We start from the raw sequence: 24,149 nt of genomic DNA, 5'->3' as shown, positions 1-24,149 counted from the left end.
CCCCCCTCTCTTGTTGACCTTGCTACCCCTTCTTGGCTGTAATTTTTCTCGGCGTACTTTGCTCTCTTTCTATAATAAATCTTTTACTCTTTCCTATTATCTTAATACTATTCTCTTTCCCTCTGCTTGCCCCCTAATCTGCTTTATTATAACTCCTATACTCTTACTAATTCGCCTTTGTTAACTGACCTCTTACTGTTCTGCCCTTTTGTTCTGCTACGCTATCTAACCTAAAACTGGCCCTGAAATCTTTAACACTACATCTGTATTATATTTACGCTCTTACATCCCCTTTTTACTTCTGTTTTTTCCCTTCTCTCCGGCCCCTTTCTCTGCTCTTTCCATCCTTCCACTGTTGCCTATACCTTTTGCTGCTCCTTGTATTCCCCCCTTCTTGCTCCTTGCTTATTATTCATCCCCTCTGTTACTCTTTGTCATCTTCCACCTCCTGCTCTCTGGTGCTATTAAATCTTTCTGTGTGAAAAAACATCTGATGCTCTGTTTTCTATTATCCTTTACTACTATACTTCCCTACTCCCTACCCTAAACTGTCGTACTCCTATGTACGGCGCCTACTCGCCCCGCCTTGCCCTGCCTGATCACCCCTCTGCTACGCCCTCTACTGCCCTCTGCCACAACTGACTCGTCAAACGGCACAACTTGCTTGACTGCACCCCTCCCCATTGGATCATCTGCCCTAACCACTCGTCGTCGTCCTCGGTGTTGTCACGGGCGTCGTTGTCCTTGGTGTTCTTGCGGCGCTCGTCGCCCCTGGTGTTATCACGGCTCGCCTCGCCCGCCGCCCTGCCCCTTACAACCACGTCGTCCGCCCATAAAAATGCGCTCTTCCGGTCCGTCTGATGGATGATGCCTCCTACCTGCTGCCAAAACGGCAACACCAACCATAAATACCACACCAACAACTCGCCGACCTCGCGCGGCAAATACCGGTGTATCACCTTGGCCGTCCCCGTCTGGCGGTAATTCTTGTGGTACGACGTGACGAAACACATCATGCCGTCGTGTGCGAACACGTTCCTGACCCCGCCGTTGGCCGTGTTGCTGTGTCTGATGCCTGCTAACTCGGGCGCCCGCGCCGGCTGCCCTGCCACCATGTGCATCAACATCCACAACCGCTCCCGGAACGATTCCAACGCCTGTCTGTATGCCTGCACCGTCCTCTCGCGATATGGGTGGTGACTATTGCTGCGGTTGGACGTGGCCTCCTCCGTCCTCTCGCGGTACGGGTGGTGACTATTGCTGTGGTTGGACGTGGCCTCCTCCGCCTCTCCTGCTGCTGCCACTGCCGCCGCCGCCGCCGCCGCCGCCGCCGCCGCCGTCCCTCGCGTCGGGTCTAACCACGCCCGCCGCCGTGCCTCCGACTCTGCGATGCGCCGTGCGATCCACCCCTTCCCCTTGCCCACCCACGCCTCGTTGCGGTCGTCGTGCAAAAACGAATACCCCGGCCGGTCCTGGCTGTGGTCGTCGTGCATGCTCTCCCACCTGATGGCGGGCAACGCTGCTGCCAACGCTGATCGGCCTCCATACCCATCGCCATGCTCGTCGCCGTGCTCATTATCCCTGTCCCCATGCCCATCCACCACCGCCAACTGCGCCAACAACGACCGCGCCTCCTGCGCCAACCCGTGGAACATCTCGGCCAACTCGCACACCCGCACCCGCACCCGCCGGAACGATATCCGGTCGCCGCTCCAATCCACCATCCCCGGCGCCACCGTGTTGAACCGGATGTGCATCCCGTACGTGCGCGCGTCGTAAATCCAATTCATCGCCCTGGGCTCGTCGTCCGGCCGCCCGGGCATCCGCGTCATGAACCGCCGCACCTTGTCGCGCACCAAATGGAACACGCTGCTGGCCTCCTCGTACGCCGCCTCGGCCCCTTTGGTCGCCGTCAACGCCACCACCTCGTCCTGCCGCTCCAACCACGCCTGGTACACGACGAACATCTTGGCCACCTTGATCACGGCTGAATAATTCGTCGTGTACTCCGTCGCCTGGTGCCACCCGCCGTCCTCGCGGATGCCTAACACCGCCAACGCGCCGATCATCGCGCTCTCCTTCTGGCTCTGCTTGTACGGGTCCTCGATGATGGCGATGATGGCGTCCAAACACATCCTCTCAACCTCCTCGACCTCCTCCGCCTGCGCGGCCTGCCTGCTGCCGACGTCCGCCTCGACACGGCTGGTGAACGCATCCCACAACGACCCCTGCCGCATGGTGAACCGGTACGGCGGCCGCTCGCGCTCCGGCCACTCGTCCATGCGGAACCATATGCTCACCATCTTGCGCCAAACCTCCTTGTACCGCTGCCACGTGTCGTCCTCCATGCGGTTATCGAACGGCCGCACCGGCTTCTGGCCGATCTCCTTCCGCTCCGCCTCGAACAACGCGTCGTGCCCGACCTTGTGCGGTGCTGCTGTTGCGCGTGCCTTGTCCGCGACGCTGTTGAACACGGCCCACATATTTCGTAACGTCTCCTCGCCGTCCTCGATCGGTTGCGTGGCCTCCTGCAACTGCGTCCTGTTCAACCCTTCCAAATCCCTCGTCCACCCGACGCGGTATAACCACCCGTTCGGCTCCAACTTTTCGTCTACTATACTAACCTCCTCGCGCGCGTCGGCCTCGAACCGCTTCTCTTGGTTCTCATGCAACGCGACAAACCACGCCGTGTCGTCCGTCCCCGGCCCCGATGGCTCGCTTCGAACGGCCACCCCTAACCCCCGCCCGACCTCGAACCACCGGCTCCCGGCGCGTGATGGGAAAAACCGCTGGCATGGCACCCCCGTCGCCCACGGCAAATCCCTTGCTGCCATGACCCTCTTCTGCACATTACCCCCCTTCTGCCAATCATTCTGCCATCCATGTTCCACCCGGCAATGCTCCTGCATGTTCCGCACGCGGCGACACATATAACGGCATGAATGGCAACGTAATCCATCGACTTGGGGTGGTGCGATGTGGGCGATGGGTTTGACTGTGGAGTCTGGGTATTGAAACGACTGCAAATCGGCATGGCTGCGGATGATGCCGGGAATATCGCCGACTAATCCGGCGACCTTGCTCCTGGCCTTGGCGGTGATTGACCGATGGTGATTGCGTAAATGTGCTGTGACTTCGTTGGCTACGACTGCATACTTACATAACGTGCATATCAAAATGGAATACTGCGTGTCGTGAACGAATGGCTCCATCTTTGGCTATATGTATTGGTTACTTTCTTCTATCTACTGTTTCTGACTGATTCCTCCTGTCCTCTCTTTATAAACTCACCTTCCTGCCCCTTAATTCCATATACTTTCTCCTTGATCTACTTTCCTCCCTGCTTACGTTCCATCGCTCGGTCGGGCTTTCTGGCCTGGCTGGTGGCCCTGTTATGTGATTGGCTGGTTAATGCGGGGATCGGGACGACATCACAAAAATATCTACTACCCTATTTCCCTATTTCTGGACTCAAATGGCGAAACAAAACACTGAAAACTGGATTCCCGTAATGACCCGGTTTGTGGCTTCAATTGCATGCTACTTTTGTCTATTTTACTCTGGGGAATCTCTACGGCTTTGTACCCCCTCTACGTGCCGGCTTTGACCCCCCCTCTCCCTGGCCCCACTTTCAATTCTGGTGGTGGCCACAACGGCTTTGACTTCAAGCCATCGCCCACGTAATGGCAGGTAGCAGGGTTAGGGTTAGGGTCAGGGTTCCCTTTCGGAACGCGTCGAGATTTCAATTGAAGGTGGAGACACTGAAGTCAATCCCGGCCAATCAGAGGACCCAGGGAACGCGTCGAGATTTCCAAGTCGGGCAGGGGGGGACCGGTGGGGCTCCGGACAAGTCGGGCCAATGGCTGTACACGGATGGCCGTATCTCGACGCGTTCCGGCATGGAATAACTGAGTAGGGTGAACTCAGTAGTTATGGGATTCTGCAGAACACGAAGTCAAATTCGCAACAGCGAAAGGTCAAGGACATGATTTTGAATAAGCTGCCGAATAAAACAGAAGGGAGCTATTCGTCACTCACTTTAGAGCTTGGCAAAGTGATCAAACAGCTCAGCAAACGCACGGCGATCGACGAATTGGATCAGATGCTGAATAAGGCAACGAGCACCCGTGGGGAGGTCATCAACGATTTGGAGCGCTCCCTCACTGCTGAGCAAATTTCCGAATTGAATGAACTTCTCAAGTGGGTTGTGTATAGCAACGTCTCTTTAACAGTGGACGAGCTCGAAGCTGCTATGGTATGTGAGATCGTACGGAACTCTGGGGATAACTACTAACAGGCCCTGAAGGCTTTAGGTTCAGGCATCGAATCTGTTCCGTGGCTTGAATCCGCTATCAAAACGAATTACTCTGCCATCCTGAAGCTCGAGGACGACAACGTATGTGTCCAGGATGAGGTAGAAGAGTTCCTGCGGAAGGGCGCGGTCGCTTTGGGGCTACCGGACACAGTCAAAGACCATTCTTCTATCAGCATGACCATCTCTATCAAAAGCGCAAGCCGAGAGCAGTGCGGTCACTTCTTTTGGGCTCTCGCCGACAGAGCGTTTCGGAATCAGTTCCAGTTCAACTTCGAAGGAGATTCTTTCAACACTTTCCACGCTCTAGGTCAGCACATTTCGGTAGACGAGTTCGAAGCGAATCATTTCATTGTTACTCGCGCATTCGAGTACTTCAGAAAGGATCCTGTGGAAGAAACTAAAGCCATCGACATCTACCTCTTAAACTGGTTGCCCTATCACTTGGATAGACTTCGCGTGCTCGAGGACGATAGGAAGGGTGAATTGTCAAGTGAACAGAAGTCCGAGATTGGACTCAACTTGCAAAACATGTTTCAAGACGATAGAGTTCTTCAAAACCATAAGAGAACGTTTCAGAAAGGTTACTGGACGTCGGAGGAGATCAAAGACGTACGTCTGTGGTTGGACGACCCAGCCGTGGTACGACGGATGGATAGAAAATGGCGCGCAGATGTCAAAACAGCTCCCAGTCCTCTGAGGGGCTACTTCAAGCCGATTGCGATTGCGGTCCTGGAAGGCCTTCTGAGGGATCGGAGTTGGGAAGTCACAAATGCTTGTACGTGGCTCAGGCAGTTCATAGCCCTTGTGAGTAGCCTGTGTATAGAGTTCTGCAAGGCGTGAAGATCAAGGCCCACTAACCAACTGAACAGGACAATGCAGTCACCCCGCAGCTTGATGCTTCTGTCAACGACGAAAATGACAGTACAAATTCATCTCCGTCATCTTCTGCAATTTCAGATTATTCAATCTACTGGAACAATACGAATAGTTGGTGTCAAGGGTTTTTAGGGCTTTCAGACTCACAAATTGACTCTCTCTGGTATGAGCGATTGGCGGAAGCAACCTTGTCGGAGGGCTGTGGTTGGGATGTGATATCTTCATTTTACGACCGCGCTTTGGAACAGGAAGACCCTAGTTGGCTTTGCTATCGCGGTTTGGGAGTGGCCTCTCTTGCTCGGGGGCGAACCCAAGATGCAGTTGCCCAGCTGGGACGAGCTCTTGACGAAGCATCGAAAGAGGCAGCCTGCCCACAACCGCAACCCACAGACCTGGCCGCGCTGCACTTATTGCTAGGCCAGTGTTGTCACAAGACCGGCGGCATGCGACAAGCAATATCTCACTATTCGGCCGCTGGCGAGGTTGGAAACTCGGCGCAGCTGATGGAAGGACAACTTGGACAACTGAGAGCCGCACTGGCCCTTGAGCATGCTGAGAAAACCGTGGAGGTACTCGAAAGCATTTTCCCCACGGGACATACAGCAGAAAAGGCTTTCGGTGTACTGAAGCAAATTGCAGAGGACCTCGATCATGAGTCACTTGTTCTAGGGGTGTTTGATGTGGCCAAAAACAACCCAGAGCTTCTAAGCAGAATCAAAGCCGCTATGAGGGCCGCTACGTCAAACCTATCTCCAGTTCAAGACCGCACCATCGACACAATTGAGGAAGCTGACTATCATATTGACGACGAAGTCCGCGGCGTGTTGTTATATGACCAAGGTATTGCGGCCTACCAGCTTGCGAATTCGTCAACTACGGCACCATCCGAAAAGGCAGAGCTAGTTGATAACGCCCTGATGCTTTGGAGAGAAAGTCAGGAGCAGCTCAGCCACGTAGGTGGCACAGTCTTTTCCTCCGTTCGCCTTAGTGCCATTTCAGCACTGGCAAAGCACTACTTCCTGAACATGGTGCAGAAGGGGCCAGATATGGGACAAATGGAGACCTTGGCAAAGATGGCCAAAGACGACTCCATGTCCTACTTATCTTCTAACCCGTGCTCTGGATACCTCGGTGTTCTTCACATTCAAAATGGCAATAAGGAAAAGGCGAGGGAGGCTCTCAAGTACCAAGTGGAGACAGCGATCCAGATCCTGTCTGACGACTGGTCTGAGAACGACCACCTCGGTTTTTACATCCTCCAAAGCACGTTGTCTCAGTATCACGACATGGAAAACGCGGTGGTGGCAAGATCCCTCCAGGGCCAGCCGGACCTTGTGACGTCTGCTCTACGCTTCAGTGCTAAGGACTTCCCTGACGTTACTGAGGAGAATAAGCAACGAATGATGAAACTTGCGATCAAGCTGGCAGATGAGACAATCTCACAATCAAGGATCCACATTACAGTCGGTTCGCAGCAGTTTCTCCGCATAAAAGCCGCCAAGTCTTACGTCGAGTCTTTCACTTCTTCCGAATATTTTGAGAGAGAGATACAGTCTAACGATGACCAAAACAGCGTTAAATCTGCTCATTGCAGTGTTGATGACGTGGAGATTGTTCACTCTCTAATCAAGAAACGCCTTGATGCCTTGGAAGATCAACATTCTTCGGAGGCGTACGATGAAGACCTCATCACTATTACTTGTGATGGCTTGGCTTTCGACGGCAAGAAATGTCAGAAGACGGCAGACTTCGAAACCGAGTTCTACCAATGCACTTACTGCTTTCGTCGCGACTTCTGCCCGGACTGCCTCAAGAACCTGCGAGCCATCGGCTCCGAAGCCTCGCCAGTGTGTAGTCCGACACATAAATGGTTACGCTGTCCGCCGCAAGGAGATGATATGTACGTCGGACCGGAGGCGGAGATTGTACGCGTGCCCACGAGCGTAGATGTGCTGCCCGAGGATGGGCAGGTATGGGTGGCTCATTATGCGACTGAGGGAGTGAAAACCGTTCTGGTAGACACATGGAAAGAGCAACTGGCTAACCATTGGGGCATTCCACTGTCTGTTGGTGAGAATGCAGAAACGGAGACTGTTACATCGGAGCCTGTGGATATTGGTGATGAAGGAGATGGGTCAAATTCAGGATTGACTTAGCGGTTTGTAGTGGAAAATTGCTAGATCCGCTTCTTCTTTTCTTTTTTTGCTTGCGTGTAAGCACTTTTCTTAGTTATAGTTAATAGTTACTTGCCCACTCAAATAGTAATCTTGTCACACGCGCAACGGAGCATGATAACATGAAGCGATGTTTCGGTTGAAATTCAAGGACAAGTCATAAACTAACATGGTCAGCACTAGTCATACATACTTGAGCAGACTCAAAATGTCTGCGTGCTGTTGTCCCGCCGGCAGTGAGTGCATCCAAATGCAGCACCTCCCCATCATTTGTCTTATTAACAAAGCATTTTGTAGCTTACGTGAAATCACATCTCATTCTCCACAGGTGGCCTCTACAGCTCACAGTTCAGGCTTCGCCGTGGGCGTGACCGTGGCTGATGCATAGACTGTCATGACCAATGTAGTGCCTGTTTCCTGGACGTCCACGATGCAGTCGCCCTTGGAACCTTGCTGAATCTTGGCGCAATCCTCGTCGGTGAGCTTGTAAGTAAGCTTGATGCATAGATCGTCAAAAAGGTCTGCATTTTGCAAAGGGTTGGTAGGAGCAATGTTGCAACTCGTACTTCCTTTCTCAAATGAGAATCCTCAGATGAGGAAGGAAGGTTTCTTGTTCATCTCAGCTGCATCTACGTGTCCTTTTATCTTCGACCCTCATGTCCTATCCCTTGATATCCTATCCCTTGATGTCTTACTCAGTGCCGAACATAGCCGAGAGCATCCCATGTGACAGGCCTAGCCTGTTACACATTTACTCCGCCCCTTGTTGGGCAGAGGCTTGTGATGACAGCAACGTTTTGGCCGTTCGCGTCCGCGCAGCAACATCTAAGCAACTCTTGAGAAAGGGCGGTGCTACAAATAGGGAGTCGATAATACTCTGGTAAGGAAATATTGCTGGCGTACCTGAAGAAAGCAGCAGCTAGTGTGAGTGCAGAGGTCTTCATTTTGCTTAATCACACATGCAAGTGATGTCGATTGTGAAATTGTCGGAACGATATTATGGCAGTTGTCGGCAACTGCCACTAATGCGGCCTCAGGGCGACGAGCCACACTGCCAAGCCGCATGACACGTGCCGCCGGGGCACATCCCGACCGCACCGGCGTGCCGGGTATATATACACGGCACGTAACCACAGCGGTCATTCGGAGAAGAAGGAAGAAGAAGACAATCAAGAACCATCAATTTCCGTTGCATTTCAGTTTCCCTTTGTTTGCAGATATGCAGAGTGAGTAACCACACCCACGCACCTCCTGCCGCCTGTGCCAAACCAACAGCAACCTTATTATCAGCTCCCCAGTCGAGAATCTGAGTTATCTCCTGACTGAGGGCTTTAGCGTTTCCCTCCAGGGAAGGGCTAGTAGCTAGCAGGCCTATGTCAACCGCATAGCCAAACCGTAGCTTCTGGTTATCAGCTAGGATATCAGCTATGTATAGCAGAAAGAGAATAGGGGATAGCGGTGAGCCCTGAGGCAGCCCACAGGATAGGGGGAAGTCCTCTGTGGTGGTCTCCTCTAGCCTGACTCGGGCTGATGCCCGCGGGGGCATGAACTGGATGATGCCCTCGGGGGCATGAACTGGATGATACCCGCGGGGGCATGGTCACTACTGATGCCCTCGGGGGCATAGTTACGACTGATGCCCTTGGGGGCATGAGATGGATGATGCCCTTGGGGGCATGGTCACTACTGATGCCCTCGGGGGCATGGTTACGACTGATGCCTTTGGGGGCATGAACTGGATGATGCTCTTGGGTGCATGAACTGGATGATGCCCTCGGGGGCATGGTCACTACTGATGGCCTTGGGGGCATGGTTACGACTGATGCCCTCGGGGGCATGAGCTGGATGATGCCCTTGGGGGCATGGTCACTACTGATGCCCTCGGGGGCATGGTCACGACTGATGCCCTCGGGGGCATGGTCACGACTGATGCCCTCGGGGGCATGGTTACGACTGATGCCCTCGGGGGCATGGTCACTGATTCCCCCATCAAACAAACCTAGCTAGCTTACTATCTATCAATCTACCTATCTATCCATATACATATATACCTATATGTGTGTGTATCTGTGCGTGTGTGTGCGTGTGTGTGAGGTCCCTTTCTTTACGTGTCGTCCTCCTACCTACCCTACACCACCACCACCACTCTCTCTCTCTCCTCCTCGCCCTAACCCCACATATATTGTGTCGCGGGGCCCTGCTACCTACTACTACTACTACTCCTCGACGCGTTCCGGCATAGAATCATTGGGAAAAAAAGTAGCCATCGAAGACGTGATGATAGCTATCGTGGACGTAATGGTAGGTTCAACATCTCCATGGAATAATTGAGTAGGTGTTTGAAGCTGCCAGTAAGTTAGGTAAAAAAAAAAGCCAAGAAAGGCAAAACATACAACACCGGGCATTCGCCGGTCGTCACCGACCCGACTACTACTCCAGCCCTCACTGGCTTATCTATGGGAGAGCGGACGGGATCCCGAGTTCTCCAGTGGGTATGGTCGTATGTGAGAAAATGCGAGTCAAACTTGCTCTAGATGCGAACACCATTCCACCCCCTCACCTAACTCCTCGCCTTAGGGATGTGAAGAAACTGATTTCAAACACCGACCCAATCCAGGCTGCGGATTCCAATTGGTGTCCAGAGTTCTGCGGTTTTCTCCGTCTTTTTCCCACGCTGACCAATCTCACGTTACACTTCAATCTCCGCGACGAAAGGCAGCAGTTTCCGAGGCTCTCCGAGGATCTTCGAGTTCCAGGCCTACAGAGCCTGTGTATCGAATTCGTCGACTGCACGAAGGACGAGCTCATGATGTTGCTAGAGGGGCATCGAGACACGCTTCGGGAGCTTATTTTCGAGTCTGTCGATATCACCGGAGGGGGGCGAAAGACGTGGTCCTCACTTCTCAGAAGTCTCCAGCATAACCTCAGGTTAGAGGCAATCGACTTAGGGAACTGTATGGTGGATGGGTTTTATCTTCATTCACAGCGGACAACATCTCCCAACCAGAAGCTGTGCGCAAATAGCCCTGAAGAGATTGAGTCTATGTGGTGGGCAGTAGATGGAATGGAGGAGTCAGAAACGTTTCCCTGGTCTAGAGGATCTCATTATGAATGAATCAGGGTTTAGGGGTGATGGATAATATCATGTAGAGGAGTCGAAAATGTTTCCCTGGTCTAGACGATCTCATTATGAATGAATCAGTGTTCAAGGGTAATGGATGATATCATTATGTCCACAGAGATTATTATCCAGAACCCGTGCGTCGCCCTTGCCAGAGAAGATCGCCTTGGCTTGGAGGAAACCATTCGTAATGAGGCTAGGGACGTTGGTGAAAGGGAAGCTGTCGCTGAAGTTGATGGCTCTACGTGTCTGGCGGAGCGCCCGGTCGTTCAGCGCCTTCTCGTGCTTGATCTCCGCCTCCTGCGCGGCGCGCCTTAGCGAGCCCGGCGGGCCGGTAGCCACAGCGTACGTGCCTTCTCGTCCGCGCAGGCTCACGATGTTTGTGGACGTTAGACGGCCTCTGACGGCATCGGGCGCCCACTCTACGCCGGCTACGAGCAGTCCTCTGGCCAGCACCGAGGCCCACTCATTAGGCTTGAGTCCGCCACTGCTGGTTAGAGCCGCCTGCAGGTGGTCCGGCCACGTGGCGTGGGCCGGCGCGAATGCGGCCCGCCCCTTCTCGGTGACGACGACGCGGACCAGCTCGGCGGTGAAGTCGTGCCTGGGGCGCATCCTCGACGGGGCCATCACCACGCGCGGGCCGCCCGGCGTGAGTCCCTCTGTCAACCGCTGCAGTGCTTTGCTAGTGAAGGCGTCCGGCGCTGCTTCCCACGCTGTAATGGCGACCTTGCACGCCTCCTTTTGCCCCGAGGTGGTGGGTATGCCGCCGGCGTCGCCGCCCTCTTGCAGCCTACGCCGCAGCTGACTACCTATGAACAGCTTAGTCTGCGGGATCCACATCTCCCGCAGGAGTTCCGTCGCGAATTCCGTTACGGCCGCGTGGCTCCTGAATGCGTCCCGTCCCAGCTGGCTGAACCAGATCTCGGTCTCCCGGTGGGAGACGATGCGGTCGCCATAATGGTGGCGGAGCTCGCTGACATGGAGTAGCACGAGCCTCCCCGTCTTCGCCGAGCGCGGCCACCGGCTCGTATCTATAACCGCACTCGCCGCCCCAGCTGGGCAGAGGTCCAGCAGGGCTGGGTCGATGTAGGGCCACGCCCCAGCCCGGAGGCTGTCGAGGGTGCCCAGCGGCCGGAGCACCGTCTTCGGTAGGTGGCGCTCGTGTCCGGTGAAGATATACCCGCCGAGCCGGTCCAGCACCGCGACGCCCTCGGAGTGCGCGAGGTCGAGGCCGCGCTCGCCCCCAGCAACATAACGCCGCTCCATCTCGCTAATGGCGAGCTCAAACAAGCGGCAGTAGGCGGACATAATACCGGGGAAGACGTCCACTGGCATGGACCGGAATATGTGGACGTATGACTCATGCTCTGTCAGGAAGAAGCGTATGAGCTGAAAGATGGGGCGGATCACATTCTCAAAAGTACGCTCAGCACCATGCATGTGTCGTATGTGGAGGGACACGACCTGCTCCATGCGGTACGCCACCTCATCCTTCTCCATGGCGATGTCCAGCTGCCGCCGCTCTCGCGCGAACGGCTTGGACTCCTCGGGCTGCTCAGGCGTGAGATCGCCGCGGATGCGACGCAGCAGCCTCTCCCGCCTGTCTCTCGTGTAGGACGTGGCGGACGTGAGGGACGTTGGCGCCGTCAGCGCCGCCGTCGCATATCCTTTCGTCGCGAGGAGGGCGCTTGCGCTGTGGCGCACGCTTCTCTTAATGTTAGAGTAGCCCTGGAAGTAGCCGAACGACAGCACGTCTGCGCCCTCGTTGCGGTCGCTTATGTTTCCCCGTAGGGCGGTGTAGAGCGAGTCGAGGAAGGCGGGCGGCCGGCTGGAGGAGAAGTTCCCGTACGTGGGGTGGAAGGCCTGCGGGTAGAAGGTGTAGTCGCGTCTGCCGGGATACTCTTGCGCCACCATGTTGCGGTCGGCGAGGAGGCAGCGCGTCTGCGAGCCGTCTGACTCGCTATTGATGCAGGCAGCGAGCGCATATGATATAGCGGCGATGCCGCCTAGGTCGAAGCGGGCGCCAAGCTCTGTGATCAACTTCTGTAGGCCCTTGCTATCCCTGAGCATCTGCTGGTAGTCTATGCTATCCCCTGCGTCACTGTTACTACTGGATCCCTCGTTGATAGAGAGCTCTTGAGCCCTCTGCTGGCTGGTTTCATCTCCGTTATCCTCCCCCTCGCCCTCTTCCTCCTCCTCCTCTTCCTCCTCCTCCTCTTCCTCCTCCTCCTCTTGCTCATGGTATACGTGCCGCTCGCGTGGTAGGTTGTATATTTCGTCGTTGATCTGGATCTCGATATTTGCCCCGTAGTCGTACGCGTGGAAGGCTGGCTCGTGGCGTCGCCAGTATGAATCGCGGTCGCGCGTGCTAGCCCATACGGCCCATCCGTCCATGAACTGCTGCTGGAAGACCTGCCATTTGGCTGGGCTTATGCGTTGGGTGTTCTTTATCCCCAGCCGCCAGCTGGTCTCAACCCCCTCGCCAAGCAGCTGCGGCGACTGGAAGACACTCACGATGTACGCGGCTAGCTCGCGCGCCAGCCTAGCCGGCATACCACTCTTATCCAAAGCCGTCTGTCTCTCGCGCGGCCCCTCGCGCCCGGCGGCCGGCTGCCCGGACGCCTCGTCCGCCAGAGGGTGCATGACGATGAACCAGACCTCTCGGGTACCGGCCTTTGCAACCCTGAAAGTACGCCCAGTGATGTCAAACGAGATGCCGTCGACGTGCTTAGCGCTGTAAGGCGCTGCGTATCTCTCCAGAGAGAACTCGACGTTGTCGAAGACGGGCCCGTCGCTCTTGGTGATGGGGCTGCCCGGCTTACCGACAATGCTGAAGAAGTCGAGGAAGAACTGCGGGAAAAAGGAGTCTGTCGGCTTCGCAGGGGCGCTGCCTCCGGCGCGGGACCCATAATCGATCGTATGCTTCTCCTGGAGAATCTTGAGGGCATCGGCCGGTTCGAAATCGTTGTTGAGGACCTTGTTGATGAAGCGTCTAGCTGTGGAAGGGGCGAGAGAAGTCAGCTTCTTCCTTTGCTCTTGGTCTTGCCCCTTCCGCCTATATACCTTGGAACTTGTGGTGTCCTGAGGAGTGGTCCACCGCCCACCGGTGGCCGATCCGCCTGTCGACACCTTCATCGTCTTGCTGGTCGTGCACCAAGAACTCATCGCGACCCAGGTCAGAGGCAGTACCTACGTCAGAAAAGGCTTCACTGTCCACCGGCGGCTCAGCAACAGCATCTGCCTCGTATGTTATAGACATCTCAATATAGTAACAGCGCAACACTGGGCCTTGCTGTTCATAGTCTCAGTTATGTGTAATCTTGACGTCGGCTGAGGGTTTCATGCGAAACGCCCACTGTATACTACGCAAGACCACCAACATGTCCTCAGTAGCTGTGGACATGTTCCTACCAGTCATATCCTACCCTCTCTATACACCTCCTTACCTACCATAAGCGTGGGAGGCAGATATGCAGTATGTGCTGGCTGTATGTTCTTGGGGTGACGAGAAACCTACCCTCAGCCCCCCTTGGCGGCTGGCCTGCCCCCCCAGGGTGAACTCAAGCCCTGATTGGACAGCTCAGTACCTCATTAACATAAGCAAAACCTCTGAACAGTCTCATGAGAGGGATAGTGGAGTCTTACCTCACAGAGACCATATGGAAATAGGCTATCTTATTCATATATATGCCCTCCGGGGCATGAAGCTGATCAACACCTTGAGGGTTACACTTCGTATTGGAATACGAAACCTTATCTAGATTATGGTATGTGCTCTGCGGGCGCAAGCATTGCTGGGACATCTTCTATTGGCTGCTTCTCCTAAGGGCCCATAGTTGTCATATTAATCATCTCATATGCAAGGGATGCAAGGGATGCAAGGGATGCAAGGGTTCCTCAAGCGTGCTGACGCGGTCATCACTGCTACGCTGCTCGAGCCGGTTTTCCGGCTCTGAGCCCCAGCTTCCAGCGTGGAACCGGTTTCTGGCCAGTTGTGGTTGCTGGCGCCTTAGGTGATGGCAGAGGGCGCCACTGTTGATGTGACGGCGGCGGCGACGAGGAAGAAGGAATGGTGCTGCGACGGCTGGGTTGTGCTACGTCTTGAGCGTCGTCGTCGCCGTCCTTGTTGTCGTCGTCGTCGTCCTTGTCGTCGTCGCCGCCGCTACGTTGGCGCTGGCGGGAAGACCGCTTGGTGGTGATGACGGGCGCGTCCTGCGTTGGCTGGCTTGGGCTATCGGGGCAGTCCAGCGCCGCCGCGGAACTATTACAGAGCGCGAAGTAGTTGTTGACGAGCTCCTCCGCCTTCTGCTGGGCAAATTGCATGGCCGCAACGTCCTGCTGGCCGGCGAGCTTGGACAGGCTGGCGCAGAAACCTCGCACGAGGGTGGAGGCCTGGGCCTGGCGCTCGCTCCCCCTGGTCGCGCGCTCCGTCTTCCACAAGGGGCGCAGCGTGTGGCCCTTCCTGTCGGTCGACTGCCGCACTAGCTTTAGCAGGCGTGCCCACGTAATGTTGTTGAAGCGATGCCCGTATGAGCTGCTGTTGTCGCCATCCCTCCCCTCAGCTACCGCGTCGTCGTCCAGGAGCGGGAGCAGCTCTGGCGCCCGGAACTCGGCCAGGTTATCCCGCACATGGTCCAGGACGCGTCTCTGGAGCTGGACGGCCGCGATTGCAGGGAAGGCCCTGGGGGCCCAGCCTCTGCGTGAGGCCAGCTGGTCCAACGCTATCGACAGGTGCTCCCGGAGGAGGGGCTTGTTCCTATCCTTAGGCCTGACGTCGTCGACGGCTGCGGCCTGCTCCGGGCTGATCCAGCGGATCACATGACGGAGCACGCGGACGGCCGTTTGGATCTCTATCTTCCTACAGTGAAGGATACGCCTCAGGTCGGGGAACGTGAGCACCAACGATTCCACGACGTGGTCGTGGATGAGGCAGTAGCTATCATCATCCAGCGTCGCAAGGAACCCATCAACCCGCGCGCGCGGATTATGTCCCGCCTGCTGCTGCTGCTGCTGCTGCTGCTGCTGCTGTTGCCCGGACGTGCAGTAGAAGACGCTCGTGATGTCGGGGGCGGCTTGACAGGTCGAGAGCTTGTCCCAGTCGGCAGGCGTGATGTGGTCCCGCTCGTCCGCTGGCAGGTCGGCCAGGACACTGAGGACCTCGTTGAGGGCATCAATCCAGTACTCGTCGATGCGGAGGCTGGCGATCCACTCAAAATATGAGATGTTAAAGGTGTCTAACCCTAACCTTGTGCAGCACCACTGTGTTATGACGCGCCGCCACCTCCGGTGGTTCCACAACGTGATGAGCCTCCGCGTTGGGAAGTGCTTCTCGCCGCCGAGGCGGAGCGCCTCAACAACATGCTGAGCTGCGTCCTCCCCGCCTAGCTCCTCGTCGTCCCGCCCTCCCGTGCAGGCGATGGACGCAAGCTGCATCCATATCTGCCCATGGTTGTCGGGCAGGCTTGGGTCCCGCCGGTTCACACGCAGCTTGATGTTCAGGTCGCGCGGCAGGCGGTCTTCAGGTGTCCATGTCGTCCGTTAGTCTCTCGTGAAACATCCTCATGCTTTTTTCTGGTGAGCCGGATGGGGAGGGCCTTCCTACCTTTATCGTAGAGCTCGCACACCCACCACAGATTGGAACCCGGCGCGCCCGTCTCCTTGACGTACTCGCGGAGCGCCTGGATGCGGTGCTGGCCGGCCATCACCTCAGCCTTGGTCCCATTGACTTCGGCCCAGCGCAGGAAGGATAGCTCGCGAGGGCCGTCCTCGTCATCCTCGTCGTCCTCATCGTCCTCGTCGTCCTCGTCGCGCTCGTCGCCGCCGTCCTGTAGCATACGCCTGACTTCCTCGGCGCTGCAGAGGACGACGATACGGTTCTCCGGCGCCCGCCTTTCCAGCCCGCCGCTCCTGAATGCGTGTACCAGCTCCTGGACGTGGGCCGCGTTGATCGGCCGGTTCTTTCCGACGCTCCAGGCTGTGCTGAGCATGTCAACGGGCATCCTAGCAACAGCGAGGAGGAAAGGTTGTGCCCGTTCTCGCGCGGACGAGGTCTCTGTGAAGGGTGCGCTGGCCTCGTCTTCTCGTCTGGCCCGCACCCGCCTCCTGGACCCTGACGGCGCTGCCGTAGCCGCTTTCTTATCGTCGCTCTCGTCACGCTTCCTCTTCCGCTGGTTGGCGGGCACTCTGGTCATTGCGGTGATGTGCACTTTCTGATGGAGGAAACTATCGGGTTTTCCTGTTTTTTCCCCCTTTGTTTCCAGGGTGGTGGTTTAGGACTGGGTGGTTGAGTGGTTAAGAGGGTGCGGGAGTGCTGTTGGTGAGATGAGATATGTGGGTGTGCGTAAAAGGGAACATGGTACTCAAAAAAGGGGTACGTATTCAGCATGACTGGATGTGATTGGCTGAGACTGCTGCTTTAGGCTGCCAGGCGAGGGCGGGCCAGCCGTGGCGGCGCGGCGCGGCCAGCAGCCAGCGGCCAGCGGCACGGCGACAAGCCAGCCACAACGGCTCAGGGAATTAATATGCACTTACAACTGTGAATGCCGTGGATGCTTGTACCCGCTGTTCATCGCCCTTGAACGGATAGCCGTGTTGTCTCGTACGCTCTATGCTGAGGATTAACGCCCTCTACAGGCTGCGTCTCAGGTCCTGCGAGCTTGTAGTAGGGTTTCAGCGTGCCTCTAGCATGAGACGAGCGTGGGATGGTGAGTTGGAGCCCTGTCTGGCTATACTGCATATACTCTATCCTAGGCGGACGACTGTTCTAGTAGGGAGATGTCCAGCGTGAGGTCTGTTATGAGGAGCAATACACGCTCTTCTAGCTTAATCTGGGCTGACTATCACTACACATAAGGGTATGTGTAGCCCAGCTGGTCATCTGTTTATGACGATATAAAGATTCATCATGATACTAATACAGCATATCTGTTGGATGTGTATACTTATTGGGACTGGATGGCGGTCTTGTGTGGCACACACTTTTAGTGCATATCCAAATACATCTTGTGATAAAATGCAGAAAAAAAAGCGTCTCAGTGCTGCAATGAGCGATTTTGCCCGTTTCAACTCTAAATCACCTCTATATTATCTATATAAGCTATTCGATCTACTTTTTTACTAGCTACAGCATGACGCGTGGAACTATTCGCTATTTGCATCTTTTAACCCTGGGTTTCGAGGGGCGACTCGCCCAGTTGATGCTCAACAGGCTCTGACATAATCAACTACTGTGGGGCGGCCTCCGGCACGGGGTCGCAGTTGTTCCAGACTCTAAGAGCTGTCCGCTCCCGTCCAAGGGCTGTCCCCAGACCTCCCTCAGGGTCTACACCCCCCCCTCCTTCTATTTTTACATCACCCGACTATGCTACTTCGTGGACGCGTCTCCCCGTCTTTCTCATGCCTTTCTGCTGGCTATTACTCCTCTCACTTCCCTAGGCTGACCGACCAGGCCTCTCCACGCACATATAGCCCGGCCATTGCTCTATACTTGTCTCACCTGTCTAGAATAATGGACTTGATCATAGGAGCGGCTTGTCTTTCCTCTCCATACAGGGCTTGACGTGTTTATTTTGCTTCCTTCCGACGCGACGTTATGCACTAGTCCGCTTCCGGTAAGGCGCTTGCTGACTCATAGCCAAACACCCTTTCATTAAACGCGTGGATAACTCTGCTTCCTCCCCGGGGGGACGCGCTCCTGGTTTTCTCTTTCCTTCTTCATCCCATCTTCATCTCGCCATCTCTAGATGAAATACAGAGGAAAGTAACGGCGCTACGGATACATGCGTGCTGCTCAATAGCCACCTGCGGACGCTTTACTACATTATCCATCTTTCTCTCTCAATCTGAATACTCCCCGCGAAGGGAGAGAGAGGCCTGCGGCTCTCGAACAATCGACGTGATGTGCATCACCACGAAGCTCGACGGAAACCCTTACGTGGACCAGCTAGCTAGGCTTGAACATAACGTTCCTAAGGTAAGACAAGGTAAGTAGATGCGCGAACGTTAATGCGGCTTCTAGATGAAAGCTGTACGGCGGGGTTTGGTTGAGGCCTGCGAAGCCCCCAAACGCGTAAGTTGTTCTTTGGCCGCGAGGGCGTGAGTTGGACAATGTCCCCAGGCATGAGGCATCGGGCTTTTGACACTTGAAGCCCCCATACCCCCGCGGGCATACGTTGCTTCATGCCCCCAGGGGCGTCGAGCTTTCTATGCCCTCACGGGCATGCGTTGCTTCATGCCCCCAGGGGCGTCGAGCTTTCCATGCCCTCACGGGCATGCGTTACTTCATGCCCCCAGGGGCGTCCAGCTTTCTATGCCCCCACGGGCATGCGTTGCGTCGAGCTTTCTATGCCCCCGCGGGCATACGTTGCTTCATGCCCCCAGGGGCGTCGAGCTTTCCATGCCCTCACGGGCATGCGTTGCTTCATGCCCCCAAGGGCGTGTCACTACAGCCTGCCTTACCCTGCCTAGCTAGCTACAAATAAATCTATACATCCATCTACCTATCTATCTACCTACCTACCTAGCTTAGCAGTATGCCTGCCTGCCTGTGCCTGCCTGTGCCCGCCTGTGATCCTATCCCTCTCTCTCCTCGTGCTCGTGACCTTGGATCTTGGACCTTGGACCTTTGACCTGCCTGCCCTGCCCCTGCCTGCCTGCCTGTTTTTGCTGCTTCCTAACCCTACCCTGCCCCGACCCGTGCCGTCGGGCCACGCTACTGTCCTCTTTATATTGAACTGTGACTGTTTCCTTCTGCTCTCACCCTTAACCCCAAAAAAACCCTAACCTTTTGTCTCTCATCTTTCTTATCAATCCCTATCCTTTCTCTCTGCCCTATCCCTAACCTTTCTTCCCCATTTGTCCCTTCCCTATACTCCTCTCCTCTTCATCTTGAATTATAATCCTAACCCTTCTGCTCCCTCACTCTATTCTTATAACCCGGACCTTTTGTTTCTAATCTTCCTTGTCTATCCCTAACCCTTCCCTCTTATCTGTTCCTGACTACCTCCTCCTGCTCTGACCTTAACCCTTTTCTTTTATCTATTTCTACCTACTCCTACAATAATAACTCTAAACTTCCATTCCTGTCCGTGTTAAATGTGAACTTACGAATAACTAAATAACTTAACCTGCTATATGACTTGTTTCTCTCGCTTACCTCCTCGTCTTAACTTCTCTGTTTATTCGTCTTACTTGTTCCCTACCTCTCTCTACTTTATTTCCTCTGTTCTAAAATTCCTTCTAAATGGTGACTATGAAACCTTCCTTTATCATCCTTCATTCTCTTCCCCCTCCCCATCACTCTAACCTTTCCTTTAACCCTGATTTATTATCTAACCCTAAAAATTGCAAACTACACTTGTACTCTAACCCTAAATTAATATCTTTGCTCTTCTTCCCTGCTTGATCTCTCCTTCAACCCTAAACCTCTTGCCCTCCCTCTTCTTCTCTTTTTTCTTGCTGCTCTTCTACTCCTTATTCCCTCTGTGACTTTTCTTTCTTTGACTCTCTTTTCATATTGAACTATATGATCTCAAAATGCCTTATACTTTGACCTGTCTATCCTACTACTCTGATTATACACCATGTGCCATGGGCTTGTGGGCACGTTTTAATATTTAAACTATATTGTCTTTGTCACCTATATCTATAATATAACCTGCTGCTTGCTTATTCTTCTTGTAATAACTATAATAATCTTGAAATATGCATGGAAAATCATCTTATATACTGCTATTGTCCTATCTTAACGTCCTCTCTGGATTGATATTGCTTCTACTGAACCGTATGTTGAATGATGTATAAACTGATTCTGTTCTTTCTCTTCTGAATATGGCCTTACTAATGAATGAAACATCTATGTATGTCTTATATAACTGCGAACCCTTTAACTATATCCTTCTTACTATCTCCTCTCGTTTCTCTATTATGCTACTCTGCTTTTGGCCATATATCGACGTTCCTTTTGCATTTCCTGAATGATTACCATTATCTTGGCTTCTGTACCCTCATTATGGTATAATTTTGCGTATAACCCTAAAATCTAACTATTTTTAATGTATAACCCTAACTTCGGATGCTTATCTCTATTTATCTTACCTTAATCCTACTTATACTACGTTTTATATATGTGTGAATGTTCCCTCTCTTTGCTCCCTCTTTTTTATATGCCTCTGACCTCGTGCTGTTTGATATATTGTCTGTATCTACTTTAAACCTCCCGTTCTTACTTTTATGTCTTTTTTCCTTTCTCTTTTTCTTTTTGTTTTGTTGTTTTTTCATCTTTTTAATTTTTATTTTGATACCTTATATATCTCCCTGTCCTCTTCAAAACTATCTGGTATACATGCTTTGTTTTCTCGCTTCTCTGTGATGTGTACGAACTGAACGCTACTTCACCTTGCGCAAATCCTTCGAACCTGACTATGCACTGTGTTGCCCTGTGGTGTATGTATACCTTATTCTCCTGCTGTTTTGATTGACCTCTCTGCGCTGTCCCTGACCCTTTCCTCCTATCTATCCCTAACCTTTTTATTTTGTTTGGTTCCTAACCCTTCCCCTCCGTCTTCCCCCCCACCCATCTCTGCTTATCCATCCCTAACCCTTCCATTCTTCTCTTCCTCCCCCTTGCTTACCCTGGGTCCCCTCTATCACTCTTTGCTATCTCCTTTATCCCCTCTCCTGTTATATAAACCTTTCCTGTGTAAAAACGTCTCATACTCTGTTTTCTATTCTGCTTCCCTACTACACTTCTCTACTCCTTCCTCTCTAACTATAATACTCTCTTCTATCCTTTAACCTGTTTTGATTTCTTCTCTCTTCTTTTTCCTTTTCTTTTTCTGTTCCTGTTTTCTTTTTTTGCTCTTTAACTGCTGTTCCAATTTCGTAAATTTTCGTAAATAACCAAACCACCCCTATCTCTGAAATATATTCCCTATCTTCATCTTCAATCATGACTATTCCCTCTGCCCTGGCCGTAACCTTTTCCTTTCACCTGTCCCTAACCTTGTTCTTTTATTCTGTCCCTAACCCTTTCCTTTCATCTATCCCTAACCCTTTCCTTTCATCTATCCCTAACCTTCTTCTTTTCTCTATCCCTAACCTTTTCCTGTTCCCCTGTCCCTAACCCTTCTCTTGCTCCCTCTGACCCTAACCCTTTCCTGTTGCTCTCTCTCTATCCTCTCTTACTCCTGATTATCTGCCCTCTTAAAACGCCTTTACTATCTACCTGCCGTCCTTTCTCTATCTAAATTCCTGTTTTTGTATTTTCCCTTGTCTCTGCTTTGCTCCTGCTTTGTCTATATCCCTCTAACTCTTGCTTTGTTACTAACCTCTTTGCTATATATTTTCTCTTCCTTCTTCTTTCTCTCTCTTGCTCATCCTTTATTCCATCTGTATTTTTCTCGTTAATTTATCTGGTGCTTACTATTCTTCTATATCTTGGTGTTATTTAATCTGTATATATTATGAACTTGGAATTCTGTATAATGCTGCCTATCTACTTGTATTTGTCGTCCTGTTTACCCCCTTATCTTCATCTATATCCTTATATGCCTTTACAATTCTATTTGAATTGGAACTTTTGACTCTGGCTTTGGACTGGAATCTCTCTCTCTCTTACTTATGCCTGCTTATACTGACTACCTTACTTTATTAATATAAACACCCCTCTTGTTTTTCCTTTACTTTATCCTTAACTTTTATTCCTACTCTGTTTTTAACTTTTTCTCCACTCTAACTCTTACTTTTATTTCTGCTCTGTTCCCAACTTTCTATTTCTACCCTATCCTTAACCCTTTTTCCTCTCACCTTTATTTCTACTGTATCCCAAACCCTTTTCTTTTAACCTATCCCTAACCCTCTTCTTTATTCTAACCCTTACCTTTATTTCTGCTCTAACCCTAACCTTTTTCTTTTAACTTATCCCTTACCTTTTCTCTATTCTATCCTTAACTTTTATTTCTGCTCTATTTCTAACTTTCTTTTAACCTATCCCTAACCCTCTTCTTTATTCTAACCCTAACCTTTTTCTTTTAACTTATCCCCTACCTTTTTCTCTACTCTATCCTCAACTTTTATTTCTGCTCTATTTCTAACTTTCTTTTAACCTATCCCTAACCCTTTTCTTTATTCTAACCCTCACCTTTATTTCTGCTTTATCTCTGACCCTTTTCTTTTAACCTATCCTTTATCCTTTTCTCTACTCTAATCCTGCCCTTTATTTCTGCTCTATCCCTAACTCTTATTCCTGCTCTATCCCTCACCCCTTTTTTTTACTCTATCCTAACTTCTAATCCTGCTCTATCTCTAACCCTTTCCCTATAATATATCCCAAACTTTACTTTTGACCTATCTCTAATACTTGCCTTTATTCTAACTCTCACTTTAATTCCTGCTTTATCCCTAACCCTTTCCTTTTGACCTATCCCTAACCTTAACTCTGTACGATCTCTGACTTGCTTATGCTCTCCCTCTGTGGGCTGCTATATGAACCTTCCTCCTTCTTTCTTACCTAACTCTGTTTACTTATTATTCCTCCTTGTTATCCTGTCTGTATATGTTTCCTTCCTCCCTCTAACTCCTTTCTTCCCTTTCCTACTCTATTATATACATTAACCATCTACCTTATGAATCTGCTATCTTTGGTTTGTTACTTATTAACTTCTCCTCTCTTACTTACTCTTCTAACCTTTTGGTTTATAACCTTTCTCGTCGTACTTTCTTGTTGTTTTGTGAATAACTTATAACTCTTTTTTACTATCTTACTCCCTTATCTCTTTCTCTCTATTTACTCTTTAATCTTCTTTATTATGACTCCTATACTCTTATGAACTCGCCTCTACGGACGAACACCTTACTACTCGGCCCTTTTGTTATACTATGCTACTATGCTATCTAATCTAAAACTGGTCCTGTTATCTTCAACTCTGTATCTGTCTATATTATGCTTATATTCCTATGTTCCCTTTTCGCTCCTATCCTTGCCCTCTTTACGTTTGTCTCTTTCTCTGCTCTTTATATTCCTCCCTTCTCTCCTCTCTATGCTTTACCCTTCTTGCCTCTACTTTCCTTTGCTCCTTGGATCCCCCCTTTCTTGTTGCTTGCTAATTGTATATCCCCTCTATTATCTGTTTCTCTACTCTATCTCCTACTTTTTCTCTACTCTATCCCTCCTAAACTTTACTTTATTGCTGACTTCTATTTCTGCCCTATTCTTAACCCTTCTCTTTGCTGTATTCCTGACTTTGATTCCTACTCTGACCTTAATCCTTCTCTTTAACCTATCTCTGACCCTTACTGTGTACTATCCCTGGCTCCCCTATACTCTACCTCTATGGGCTGCTAAATCAATCTCCCTCCTTCTCTTTTACTGAGATCTGTTTCTTTACTCTTCCCCCCTTGGTCTTCCATCTGTTTGTATTTCGATTTCTCTCTGTCTACCTTCTTTCTACCTCCCTTTATCTTTAACTACTGTCTGCTGTATAATTCTGCTATCTTTGGTATGTGATTCTTTAATTCCCCCTCTCTTGTTGACCTTGCTACCCCTTCTTGGCTGTAATTTTTCTCGGCGTACTTTGCTCTCTTTCTATAATAAATCTTTTACTCTTTCCTATTATCTTAATACTATTCTCTTTCCCTCTGCTTGCCCCCTAATCTGCTTTATTAT

General features: G+C 52.0%; 5 protein-coding genes across 5 annotated transcripts; 1 reads left to right on the top strand and 4 right to left on the bottom strand.

The window, feature by feature from the left end:
• Positions 1 to 599: 599 nt before the first annotated feature.
• Positions 600 to 2,909, bottom strand: CGGC5_v002662 (uncharacterized protein; the record flags this gene model as incomplete). Its single annotated transcript, XM_066151018.1, has 1 exon — positions 600 to 2,909. One exon carries the CDS (start codon positions 2,907 to 2,909, stop codon positions 600 to 602), a length of 2,310 nt encoding a protein of 769 aa, XP_066009748.1.
• A 1,193-nt stretch (positions 2,910 to 4,102) lies between these two features.
• On the top strand, positions 4,103 to 6,770 carry CGGC5_v002661 (uncharacterized protein; the record flags this gene model as incomplete). The annotated part of the gene is made up of 5 exons (XM_066151017.1): positions 4,103 to 4,255; positions 4,307 to 5,119; positions 5,185 to 5,302; positions 5,582 to 6,654; positions 6,765 to 6,770. 5 exons carry the CDS (start codon positions 4,103 to 4,105, stop codon positions 6,768 to 6,770), a joined length of 2,163 nt encoding a protein of 720 aa, XP_066009746.1.
• Positions 6,771 to 6,813: 43 nt separating this feature from the next.
• CGGC5_v002660 (uncharacterized protein) lies at positions 6,814 to 7,247 on the bottom strand (the record flags this gene model as incomplete). The annotated part of the gene is made up of 4 exons (XM_066151016.1): positions 6,814 to 6,904; positions 6,970 to 7,008; positions 7,067 to 7,183; positions 7,237 to 7,247. 4 exons carry the CDS (start codon positions 7,245 to 7,247, stop codon positions 6,814 to 6,816), a joined length of 258 nt encoding a protein of 85 aa, XP_066009747.1.
• Positions 7,248 to 10,570: 3,323 nt separating this feature from the next.
• Positions 10,571 to 13,745, bottom strand: CGGC5_v002659 (uncharacterized protein; the record flags this gene model as incomplete). Its single annotated transcript, XM_066151015.1, has 2 exons — positions 10,571 to 13,482; positions 13,550 to 13,745. The coding sequence occupies 2 exons, from the start codon at positions 13,743 to 13,745 to the stop codon at positions 10,571 to 10,573; spliced, it is 3,108 nt and encodes a 1,035-aa protein (XP_066009990.1).
• A 665-nt stretch (positions 13,746 to 14,410) lies between these two features.
• Positions 14,411 to 16,677, bottom strand: CGGC5_v002658 (uncharacterized protein; the record flags this gene model as incomplete). Its single annotated transcript, XM_066151014.1, has 2 exons — positions 14,411 to 16,002; positions 16,089 to 16,677. The coding sequence occupies 2 exons, from the start codon at positions 16,675 to 16,677 to the stop codon at positions 14,411 to 14,413; spliced, it is 2,181 nt and encodes a 726-aa protein (XP_066009989.1).
• Between the last annotated feature and the right edge of the window lie 7,472 nt (positions 16,678 to 24,149).

This window comes from Colletotrichum fructicola (genome assembly GCF_000319635.2).
Source record: "Colletotrichum fructicola Nara gc5 chromosome Unknown KSG_Nara_v1_contig01, whole genome shotgun sequence".
Classification (NCBI taxonomy): Eukaryota; Fungi; Ascomycota; class Sordariomycetes; order Glomerellales; family Glomerellaceae; genus Colletotrichum; species Colletotrichum fructicola.
The sequence above is the reverse complement of the archived record's forward strand: the minus strand, read 5'-3'. Positions and strand labels throughout refer to the sequence as shown.